The sequence below is a fragment of the Carcharhinus amblyrhynchos genome, chromosome 26 (assembly GCF_965287045.1).
Source record: "Carcharhinus amblyrhynchos chromosome 26, sCarAmb.v2.hapA, whole genome shotgun sequence".
In the NCBI taxonomy this organism is placed as follows: Eukaryota; Metazoa; Chordata; class Chondrichthyes; order Carcharhiniformes; family Carcharhinidae; genus Carcharhinus; species Carcharhinus amblyrhynchos.
The window spans coordinates 39,519,023-39,531,602 of NC_137349.1; the positions used below are offsets into that span (position 1 = coordinate 39,519,023).

The window sequence follows — 12,580 nt, forward strand, 5'->3', positions numbered from 1 at the left end:
ATGCAAACCAGGCAGGTCAAGACCGTGATTGGGAAGTGAACCATGGAATGGTAGTTTCAAAGCTTCTTAGTTAAAAACATACAATGTCCTTCTGGCTGTAATGGATATTCTTCATTACAATACCTTGACTCCACTCATCAACCAATCAGAAGTCTGCAGTATAAATTATTCCCTTTAATAATATTTGTCCTGATGAGTGCAAGATGAAAAGCTTCAACAGCACAGATTTTGGCAGCAATATTCAAAGGAAGAGGAACCAATATCTGAATATAGATGCGTAGTCAGCCAGTACTAATTATATACTGGAATAGAGTAAAGCAAGGAGATGTATATTAATGGCTTGGACCAAGTACAGCTGTACTGTTTGTAATTAGTTCTGAAAAGCAGTGTTTTAAACAAATCTGGAATGTTCAGAAAACCTATTGGCTGCCAGGAGCCCAACACTCCAACTTCATTCTTTCCCTGTAGCTTGCTAACCCTCCCCCAGCCTCCTTGTTCCCAGAAGAATGGCAAATGACGTGTGCCATTCTCAACACACACTAAAAGTATTAGCAAAACTAAATGAAGGTAACGCTATAGAGGTAGATTTTGTTACTTGTTAGAATGTGCTTTCAAACAGGAAACCCTGTCCTGTACCTAAATTAGGGATAACAGTATTGGAGAGAGTGCAGACAGCACTTTACCGGATTGGAGCTGACAAACTCAGATCAAGATTGGAATTCTACAGAAGTTCCAGAGATTTTCTGTCCCAAGGATCACTAATCAACAAGAAACGTTTATCTCCAATCATCCAACCATATCAACACCATGGTTACAATAACAGGCCAAAGGCAGAACGCACTATCCAGTGCTTGGATCAGCATCCCATCCACTGCTGCTACTGTGAACTGGAGGAGTGTGAACCATCTACAAGATACACAGCAGCAGTTCATCAAGGGTCCTTTAATACATTCCAAGACCACTGCCCCTCCCGCAGAAGGACAAGGGCAGCAGAAGCATAGGAATACTACAATCTGCAAGTTACCAACCAACTCACACCATCCTGACTTGGAACAACATCACCATTCTCTCAATGTCACTTCAATATCTCAATATTCCCTCCCCTCCCAGTAGGTGTATTTCTGTATCTCTGTCCAGAGGGTTTAAAAGGCTGGAAGAATTGTACACACGTAAGTCTATATGTTTTGCTCTAACTGATCATGAAGAGGGATTCATGTCTGTGGGGTTATTGCTTAAATTGGAACAATATGGATTTTTTTTATATTTTAACTGCATTGTTAAATAAAGTTTGTTTCAATAAAAGCTTCCTGTTTGTTCAATAGAATCACACCTGGAATGAAACACCATGTGCTCTCATTAGTGCCTGAATCAAAAAAATTTGGTTTCTATGTAAACTTTAAGCTTTGGAGTTTCTGATCAGGTCCCTAACAGTGGGCACAGAGTGGCAGCTGAGGTTCAATGCAGAGAGTGTTGGTGATTCATTTTCATAGGAAGAATGAGCAGAGTTGGTATAAAATAAAGGGAGAAACTCTAAAGGAGGAGCAGGAACAGAGGGACCTCAGTGAATATGTACATAAGTCATTGAAGATGGCAGGGTGTGTTGAGAGAGCGGTTAATAAAGCAGACAGTCTCTGAGGCTTTATTAATAGTGGAATTCAGGACAAGATAAGGAGGTCATGTTGCACTTGAATAAGACACTAGTGAGGCCTCAAGTGGAGCACAGCACCCAGTTCTGAGTGCCACACTTGAGGAAAGATGTGAAAGCTGCAGCAATGAGTCACTTTAAGGGGGCAGGTTTTGGAGGGTTAAGTGACCAATCCAGCCAATCAGGCCAAAGCGGGTGAATTCTGTGGCTGAGTGCGCCCCCCCCGCCCCCCCCCCCCAGGCAGTCTGGAGACTGGAATCAAAATAACGTTTATTTATTAGTCGTAAGTAAGACTTACATTAACACTGCAATGAAGTTACTGCGAAATTCCAGTAGTCACCACATTCCGGTGCCTGTTTGGGTCAATGCACCTAACTAGCACTTCTTTCAGGATGTGGGAGGAAACTGGAGCACCCAGCGGCAACTCACGCAGACACAGGGAGAACGTGCAAACCCCACATAGACAGTGACCCAAGCCGGGAATCAAAGTCGGGTCCCTGGTGCTGTGAGGCAGCAGTGCTAACCACTGTGTCACTGTAATTGGGAGCATCTCTCACACTTTGTGTATAAAGTTACTCCCGTTAATAAATAGTTCTTCAGTTACTCCATTCGGTGGCTGCCACTCTTTCCAAGATGTTACATTTGGTGACAAAAATTTGATTTGTTTTACTATCGACGCATGTATTGGGATACAGTAAAAAGTATTGTTTCTTGTGAGCTATACAGGCAAAACATACCACTCATAGAGCACATAGGAGGGCAGCAAAGGAGAGCGTACAGGATATAATGTCGCAGTTATAGGTAGGGTGAAGAGAAAAATCAGCTTCATATATGGTAGGTCCGCTCAGAAGTCAGGTGGCAGCGGGAAAGAAGCTATTCTGGAGTTGGTTGGTGCATGTTTTCAGATGTTTGTATATTTTTCCCAATGAAAGATGGTAGAAGAAAGTATGTCCGGGTGTGAGGGATCTTTGATTATGTTGGCTGCTATCCCGAGATAGCGGGAAGTATAGACAGGAGTCAACAAATGGGAGAATTGTTTGTGGGATGAACTGGGCTACGTTCACAATCCTTTGTAGTTTCTTGTGGTCTTGGTCAGAACAGGAGCTATACTGAGCTGTGACACAACCAGAAAGGTTACTTTCTACGGTGCATCTGTGAAAAACGGTGAGAGTCATAGTGGAAATGCTAAATTTCTACAGGCTTTTAAGAAAAGAGAGGCACCGGTGAACTCTCTTAACTATAGTGCCAGCTTAGACTACAGGAGAGATTGTTGCAGGAGCCATATCAAGTGTCCAGGTTATCTTGGTGTTCCAGGGTTGAGTGTAGGGCCAGGGAGATTGTGTCTGCTGTGGACTTGTTTTGGCGATAGGCGACCTGTAGTGGATCCAGGCAATCTGGGAGACTGCAGTTGCGCCATGACTAACCTTTCGAATCACTTCATAATGATGGAAGTCAGAGCTACCGGGCAATAGGTATTAAGGCACACTGCCTGGTGTTTCTTTGGTGCTGGGATGATGGTCGCCTTCCTGAAGTAGATAGAAAACTCAGATCAGAGTAAGGAGAGATTGAAGATGTCTGTGAATATCCCTGCCAGCTTGTCCGCACAGGATCTGAGTGCTCGCCCGGGTACCCCAGGCACTTTCCATGAGTTAACTGTCAAGAAGGTTGATCTGAGATCTGCAATGGTAACCTTGGATACCAGTTTGACCAAGGCTTCCGGGATGAAGGGTGTGCTCTCACTGACCTCTTGCTCAGAACGGGCATAGAACCCGGGAGCAGGATCACAGCCTTGTGGTCCAATTTGCCAAAGTGTGGATGGGGGTTAGAGCAGTCGGCATGATTGACGTTTGTGTAGCAGCGGCCTCAAATAAACGGAGGATCAACGGAACGCTTTCCACTTGCCAGAGATCAGACCTCATGTGCACGCTGTTGGAAACACGTCTATTCAGCACCCAGTGAGTTATTATAATGTCTCTATTCAGAAACCTTGACCCATTCAACCCTAATTTGGAGGATTGGGTTCAACATGTTCAACACCTGAGATACTCCTTCAAAGCAATCGAAATAGCGTGGGGAGGAGCAGCAGAGAGTAATTCTGTTAACAGCCTGGGGTGCCCAAAGTAATAAATTGATAAGAAGCTTGACTTCTCCGGATGCCCTGACACTAAAACCTTTGAAGAACTCACAGAAATAGTCAAAGGGTAATATCACCCAAAGCTCTCTGTAACTATGCAGAGATATAGATTTAACTCAATGGGAAGAGCTCCCGGGGAGGTGAAAGCACCTTTTATGCTGAGGCTGAACATTGTGAATTTGGATCTGCTCTTAATGAGTGGTTCAGAGACCGGTTAGTGTGTGGGGTCAATAATACGGCCAGACTGAAGAAACTGTTGAGAATGTGAAATAACCCTAAAAAAGGTGTTACAAATTGCTCTTGCTGTGGAAAGGGCAGAAAACGGCACAATATCAAAGCTTTTACAAAGGGTCACCTGGACTCGAAACATCAGCTCTTTCTCTCCTTACAGATGCTGCCAGACCTGCTGAGATTTTCCAGCATTTTCCCCTTTAGTTTCAGATTCCAGCATCCGCAGTAATTTGCTTTTATTTGGAACTATTGGACCTGCCCTTACTCCATCTCACTGACAGGATCACCAACTGGGATTCAATGTATTCCTGGAGGTTTCGTCACACGATCTTCCCCAACATTCCAGCCATTAGTCACCAACACATCCATCCCTGTGACCTACTGCATTCCTACACCAATTGGAAAGCAAAATGACTCATCACCCAACTGGATAACTGTCAGCCAAGCAGCCTTCCCCCATTTTCAATGTTTTTTATATCTGGGAAAGAGAAATGTGGAAAGAAAATGGGAAAAGAAACCAATCTTTCTGATTGTTCTCCAGGGTTGGACACAGCAGTGTCCTGGAGATTTGATCCTCAATTCCTGGAGAGTCCAGGCCAATCCTGGAGGGTTGGGAACCAGTGGACTGCACTATATGCTGATGTCATTCTACATTCCCCTAAATCTAATTCTCAAATCCCGCAGAGCGGCTCCAAGTCAAACTTTCTTTCCTGGAACAGACTTGAGTGGGCTCATTCGCTAAAGTGTGATTGGGAGCTGGAGAGAGGCGGAGGATTGGAGCTGATTGAAGAGGCGGAATCGCTTCCCGAGTATCCCGTGGGACAGGGAGCCTCTGCAATGGGATTGCAGCTGGATTCCCGGCTAGAAAACGGGCTGGTGTTTGCGGGAAGTGATTGTCCTGATTCACTGGCCGGGATGGGAGCTTGGCTGCTTTCTTGGGCTCTCTGCTTCCTGGCCGCCTCCTCACTCTCAGGCCAGCCGCTACTCCTGGGGAGGGATGATGTTTGTGTCCCAGAGGCAGGCTGGAGATTTGAGTGCGGTCACTCCGGGATCAGCAGCGCTGAGTGTATCCGCCAGGGTTGCTGCTTTGATCCCCGGAGCTCCAGCCCCCATCGCTGTTTCTCCAGTCTGAGAAAGAGCCCAGGTAACAACAAGACTCACCCCCACATCCCCCCCAGTCTAGTGGAGACAGAGAGAGGAGAGAATCTAACTGGGAAATGGGGTATTTGTTGCTGCCTCACTGTGTGAAGTGTAGGAACGGAGGGAATCCTCAGCTTGAGTGAAGGAGCTAACTGAGTGGTTTGGATGGTTTTAGACCGAGTTCTGAAGGTGGGAGGCTCTGTGACTGGAGTTAGAGACAATCTCCGGCATGGGATCAGCAAATGTGCTTCAGTTGGGTAATATTTACCCCAGTTCCACAATGAGTGACCCTATACTGATAGTGCTCACCCTGAGACATCCCAATGGGCCTGTTTAACCAAGCCTGTGATTGGCCATCTAAGTTTGGGAGTGTGGGTCAAGTCTGTGCAATGATGTGACTTGGAGCTTTCTGTAGACCCCTAAATAATGGGAGCAGCAGAGAAACATCTGCAGGGAAACATGGGAGTTGGAGTGGGATGTTATGATCAGGAGAACTTGATATATTGGCCCAACTGCAAAGGAGTCATTGGTGTGACATGAGGCGGGTTATTTGGCCCAGATGTCAATGGAGGTGTTTTGAGTAAGTGATTGTTGCCTCACAGGGTCAGGATTATGTGCAGGTTTAATGGATTGTCCATTCCTAGGTGTTCTGAGATCTGTAGGATTGAGGGAATAGATGTGTGGGGATAGGGCCTGAGTGGTATGCTCTTTTGGAGAGTTGATGCAGACTTGATGGGTTGAAAGCCCTCTGGCTGTGCTGCAGGGATTTGATGGAGATGGGGCTTTCCTCTTTGGAAGAGGGTATATTTTAATATAACACTAAATTTGTTGGTTAAAATGGAACTGAGACTGATAAGAAAACTGTAATGGAACAATGGAAGATGAAGGAAATGACAGTCCAAATACAGGCTAGTTATATCTCAGGGAAGCAGAAACCAGGCTCCTTGGATGCTAAGGGGAGACTGAAATCAGATATGATGGGTGGTTTACAGTGGAAATCTAATAGAGAGACAGTAGAAGTAGAGAAACAGTCAACATCAAATCAAGTTGAATCTCCTACCAGTGTGTCAGTTGTAAGGTACAATGGGGGCAGGGCTTGAACACATTAGTTGAGAGAGAATCTATTTGCATAGATTCTAAGAATGATGTGGAGCTGCCAGGAAGACTAGATACTGAGGAACAGGACATCCCTGTGACTACACATGGTCTGTAGAATGGGCAGACATGGCTGATGGCATTTGATAATGATGAGGTGATATATTTTGGTGGTGGGGATTGGCAGTTCTGAAGTCTGCATGTAGTATGTGCATTAGTGCAGAATGAGTAACTGGTAAAGTACATGGGATTTTAGGCTTCACAAAAGGTTGGAGTCATTCTCCTTTTGGATGAGGGGATAGTTGGATTTTGAGGGGTAATAACTGATGGGCCTAAATCAAGTGGACGAGCAAGAACTGGTCCCATTGACTAATCTCCCTGCTCAAGGGAGTGGAAGCTGCAAATATCATTGCTTCTTGGTCAGAGTAACTAAATCGTAGTTGCTTTGTCAAACTATAATGGTCTGTGATATCTCAAGGTGCTATAGATTGATGCAGTAACTGATCCAGAATGGATAGTTTTAGAACATGAAGATTTCCAGCTCTGGGTGAATAGTTGGAAAGTTAGCAATGTTCCTGCTGGGGAAGACTTTCTTCACCCCTCCCCCAGCTCTTGTCATCTTTGGAGGCAGTGTGTTTAGTTCCAATTTTCCTGTTTCTTGCTCCAATTGACAATAGTTGAACTGAGCTTTTTGTGGCTTTTAATGATCTGAGGCCCCAATAGGAGCAGTGGCAATAAATTCTCTCTTTGCAGCATGCACAGCTGATGGTCATTTCATCATCGTGATCTCCAAGAACCTGACCCGTCCTGCCCTCAACCTGTCATCTCTGTATGTGAAAGATGGACAAGAGGCTGAGTGCCAGCCGAAACTAACCACCGGGCAACTTGCGGCCTTCCGCTTTCCAGTCACCTCTTGTGGCTCCAGCAAGTGGGTGAGTATTGAAGGGTCAAGGCATTCTCCCAGTAAGTGAGCCAGCTTCTTATTAAGCAGCCTCTTAATTGCAGGAGGAAGATGGAACCTTGGTCTATGAAACAGACGTCTTGGGCAAGAGGATGATTGAGACTGGGAAGCTGGGCTCAATAACTCGGGACAGCACCTTCGGGTAGGAGGATGGTGGGAGTTGTTGGTATTGGAGGGGATGTGTTACTGAATGAAGCTGCAACTACTTGTGTCTGTCTGCAGCCTGCACGTCCAGTGCAAGTACAGAGGGAGGCAAGAGACTGGCTTACAGATCAATGTCACAGTTTACACGGTTTCTCCACCACCTCCTGCTTCAGAAGAAGGGATTCTGGAACTGGAACTGCGAATAGCAAAAGGTAGAGGTGCCCTGGGGAATGGAGAATGGGATTAGTGGGGATGTATCCATACAGGGAGTGACTGGTTCTTGTGTGCCCCCCAGATGGTGACTTCAGGTCATGGTATGTGGACAGTGAGTACCCCATTTGGAGAATCCTTCGGGAGGCAGTGTTTGTGGAGGTTCGTGTCCTGGGTCGCAGTGACCCAACGCTTGTCCTGAGGCTGCATGACTGCTGGGCAACTCCTGTGCCAGCCCCAAACCATGAGGTGCAATGGAGCCTGCTGGTGGATGGGTAAGGAGTGTGAATGGGAGGGCCAATTGTTCTTGGACGTTGAAATGACTGGACTGCTTCTTATCTCTTCCTTCACCAAATGGCCATAAACTGGTGCAGAGTTGCTTCTGCTGATCAGTGAGGGTCTTGGACAATTCCAGGGAGGTCACATGGGCTGCACTTGGCCAAATGGATCTGCTCCCTTCAAGAACCCATGTGACCCCTTGCTGATTGGTGTCTGCACCCATTGTACCAGCCACAAATGTATTCCAGAAACTAGCAAGACGAAATAAACATACACTCTCCGTTTCTACTTCCATATCCTCTGCAATGACATCTGCAGCACTTTGGGCCCCCACCGCCATGGTACATTCTCCAGGTACAGGTCAATATGTAGCATGTTCTTTACATTGGGAATCTCCCTGGGTTGTTATCCCAGTGGTTCTAATGCTCTACAGTCAAACCATTGTGAATGGCACATACCACCTGTGGTGAGTAGTTTTAATACATTTCAGCTCCAGTTTCTTGGTCAAAAACATTCCTGACCTCCAGTAATATCCCACATGGAATTCTCCCAGCTTGGAATAATGGAATGAACAAATTGGGAAATCTTTCACTGAATGAATGGAATCACCTCTGGAACACCACACCATTGGCCCCAAACTAATTTTATTGATATTTAACAGATCAGATACCCCTCCCTGCTCTGACACCATTTGCTGACTGTTCCAGGTGTCCCTATGAGGGTGATGACTATCAGACTCTCCTACACCCAGTCATGTTTTCTGGCCTGAAGTTCCCAACACATCACAAGCGGTTTGAACTGAAAACATTTGTTTTCTTGGACAGAGAATCAGAGCAGCCTCTGACTGGACAGGTAAGCAAGAACAATCCAAGCCCAGACTCCCTTTGTGCCTGGCTCCTTAACAGCCTGGTTCATCCAGGAACATGAAGGTCCCCCTAAACTGTCTCCTTTCCATTCTAGGTTTACCTACACTGCAGTGCTGGGGTCTGCTCACCCTCTGGTCAGGATGACTGTGCACCCAGATGTGTCCCAAGTGAGTTCTTGTTTGATCTCTCCTGAATCGGGATGATGCTTCATTAAGACAGGCAGAGATGATGTTTGAATGGAATATCTGGTTAGTGTGCTGTGACTGGGGGATTCCTCTATCCCTCAGCATCAACAGCACCTCTATCACAAACAGGGCATGTTTTGTGGTCTGAACGCCCCACTCACCTGACAAAGAAGCAGCAGTCTGAAAGCTAGTGGCATTTATTAACAAATAAACCTGTTGGACATAGAACATTACAGTACAGGCCCTTTGGCCCTCAATGTTGTGCCAAGCTATGCCCAAGATCAAGCTATCCCCTCCCTATCATTCTGGTGTGCTCCATGTGCCTATCCAATAACAGTTTGAAAGTTCTTAAAGTGTCCAACTCCACTATCACAGCAGGCAGTCTATTCCACACCCCAACCACTCTCTCTGGGTGAAGAATCTACCTCTGACATCCCTCCATATGTCCCACCATGAACCTTATATTTATGCCCCCTAGTAACACCAGACTTTAACCTGGTTGTGAGACTTCTTATTGTTTACCCAAGTCCAACACTGGCATCTCCACATCAGGAAAGTACTCATCAATAACTGATTTCAATAATGCTTGTGCAGTGTGGCAAAGCAAGACACCATTTACAGGATTCCAGCACTTGCACTAAATTGTGGCCAGATTGAGGGTTAGGCATTTTTAAGAACATAAGAAATAGGAGCAGGAGTAGGCCATCTAGCCCTTCGGGCCTGCCCCGCCATTCAATAAGATCATGGCTGATCTGAAGCGGATCAGTTCCACTTTCCTGCTCTCTCCCCATAACCCTTACTTCCCTTGTCTATCAGAAACTTATCTACCTGTGACTTGAATATATTTAGTGAGGTAGCCTCCACCACTTCAATGGGCAGAGAATTCCAGAGATTCACCACCCTTTGAGTGAAGAAGTTCCTCAACTCTGACCTAAACTGACACCACCCCCTCATCTTAACTGCCCTCAAGTCCTGCTATCCTTCCTAAGCAGGAAGAATCTCTCTACCTCTACCCTATCCATCCCTTTCATTATCTTGTACGTCTCTAAGATTCCCCCCTCATCCTTCTAAACTCCGAGTACAGACCCAGTCTATTTAATCTCTTTTCATAGTCTAACCCCCTCATCTCCGGTATCAGCCTAGTGAACCTCCTCTGCACTCCCTCCAAGCCCAATATATCCTGTGCAAGTGCAGTGACCAAAACTGCACACAGTACTCCAGCTGCGGCCTCACCAGTGCCCTGTACAGTTGCAGCAAGACCTCCTGCTTTTATATTCTATCCCCCTCGCTATGAAGGCCAACATTCCATTTGCTGCCTTGATCACCCGCAGATTGGGTTTTTGCAACTCGTGCACAAGGACCCCCCAGGTCCCTCTGCACTGTAGCATGCTGCAGCTTTTCACCCTTTAAATAGTAATCCCTCCTATTATTATTTCTGCCAAAGTGGATAACCTCACATTTGCTAACATTATACTCCATCTGCCAGGTTCTTGCACAGACTTTCCATACCCTCTGCACAATTTGCTTTACCACTCATCTTCATGTCGTCAGCAAATTTTGTCACCCTACACTCAGCCCCCTCCTCCAGATCATCTATGAATGGTAAATAGCTGAGGTCCCTGCAGCACTCCACTAGTCACCAACTACCAATCAGAATAGCACGCATTGATACCAACTCTTGTCTTCCTATTAGACTAACACCTTACTCCCCCAACTCCGTGCACGCTAACATTCTGTAGCAACCTTTTGAGGCACCTTATCAAACGCCTTTTTAAAATCTAAAAAACACCACACCCAGCAGTTCCCCTCTGTCTGCCACACTAGTCACATCTTCATAGAAATCCACTAAATTTGTCAAACACGACTTCCCCTTAACGAATCCATGCTGCATCTGCTCTGTCAAACCATTCTTTTCTAGGTGCCTCGCTATTTCTTCTTTGACAGATTCAAGCATTTTTCCAACTACAGACATTAAAGTAACCGACCTATAATTCCCTGCCTTTTGTCTGCTACCTTTTTTAAACAGTGGCGTAACATTAGCCGTTTTCCAATCTTCCAGCACTTGCCCAGAATCCAGTGAATTTTGGTAAATAATTACTAAGGCAATTTATTGAGGTGGGCACAGTGGTTAGCACTGCTGCTTCACAGCTCCAGGGTCCTCAGTTTGATTCCTAGCTCAGTCACTGTGGAGTTTGCACATTGTCCTCGTGCCTGCATGGGTTTCCTGCCACAGTCCAAAGATGTGTGGGTTAGGTTGATTGGCCAGGCTAAGAAATTGCCCCTTAGTGTCCAGGGATTTGTAGGTTAGAGGGATTGGTGGGTATAATGTGTAGGGATATGGGGGTAGGGCCTGGGTGGGATTATTCAGTGCCTCTTTCTGCACTGTAGGGTTCTATGATTAGTAAAACTCTGTGAATTACAATCATAATAGGCAGTGAGCATCAGCAATCTGATCATAATCACTGAGGATCTTGGAAAATTAATCTGTATTGCATCTGAACTGTCTGACTTTTCTCCTCCCAATAGAGAGACGCAGGAGTCCCCGTGACCATGAGGGAACATTAGTGAGTGCTCCTGGCCCCATCATCCTGGAAGATGAGGGGCTTCAGTCCAAGAAACAGCATGAAGCAAGTGGTAAGTAGAGACTTTTCAATAGTCCACCTGTGAGCTCTCTTGAATATAATGTCTTCTAATCTTCCATTAGGTGCTGCTGAATCTCGTGCTTGGCTTGTGCAAGGAGTAGCCATTGGCTTCATGATGGTGTCTCTGTGCCTGCTGGTGGTGATGGTTACAGTGTACATGAAGAGACCAAGAGCTGTTGCTTCTCAAATGTAGTGAAATTGAACAGTGTAGAATCTGAACAAAAATAAACCTGAAATGAACATGTCCTGGATGTTGAGTAGAATCATTTGCAATAAAACCTTGTTTTCAGTTGGCTAAGGATTTTAGACACTTCAAGGCAAGAAACAGAAGTATTTGCAAATTAAGCAGATTCTAACATAGCTACCAGAGTTTTAATTTACTCAAATTGCCTCTACTACAGCCTGTATCAGAGGCTGTGACGCAACCTGCAGCCTCAAAGGCCATTCACCTGCCCCCAAACAGCTATTTGAAAGCACAATCCAGGTAGTGCTGTCTCCCTGTCCCATAGCCCTGGGTGAGATAGTGGACAAGAGCATGAGTACCAGAGCCATGCTAAGAATTTGAAAACCCCCAGATTTTAGAATAGCCACAATCACTATGCAGAAATCCAAGAATAACTGGGGGAGGTTTAAGAAAGATGCTGGGGACCTTAGTTTTAAGGTGTGTAAGAAACAGTTTAGAGATGTGCAACACAAACTGTTGAATGCCTGGGGAGGTGGTGGAAGCAAGTACAATAGTTTCATTTTAAGGGCAACGAGACAAATAAGATGGGAATGGAGGAACAGGGACTCCATAAGTTCATACAGTTTTAGTTGGGCATCATTGGTGCAGGTTTGGAAGGATGAAGGGCCTGTTGTGTTGTATTGGCCTTCATTCTTTTAAAGAATGATCATGCAATGATGCAGGTTTCTGATCAAATGTTTGCTGATAAATAGCTGTCTACAAGTTTTAATTACTGCTTCCTCCCAGCCCCCTTGATTTCTCCTTCCAGGTGGGTGGTGGGAGGAGGAAGATTGAGATGTAGGAGTGTTAGTGAATCTTGGTGGT

At 45.7% G+C, this 12,580-nt stretch overlaps 1 protein-coding gene across 1 annotated transcript; it reads left to right on the forward strand.

Annotated features, from left to right (window-relative positions):
* The first annotated feature begins 4,834 nt into the window (after positions 1-4,834).
* Positions 4,835-11,725, forward strand: LOC145358677 (zona pellucida sperm-binding protein 4-like). Its single transcript, XM_080212900.1, has 9 exons — positions 4,835-5,154; positions 6,999-7,177; positions 7,251-7,348; positions 7,429-7,562; positions 7,646-7,835; positions 8,547-8,691; positions 8,800-8,872; positions 11,417-11,524; positions 11,595-11,725. Exons 1-9 carry the CDS (start codon positions 4,848-4,850, stop codon positions 11,723-11,725), a joined length of 1,365 nt encoding a protein of 454 aa, XP_080069026.1. The 5' UTR covers positions 4,835-4,847.
* Positions 11,726-12,580: the final 855 nt, after the last annotated feature.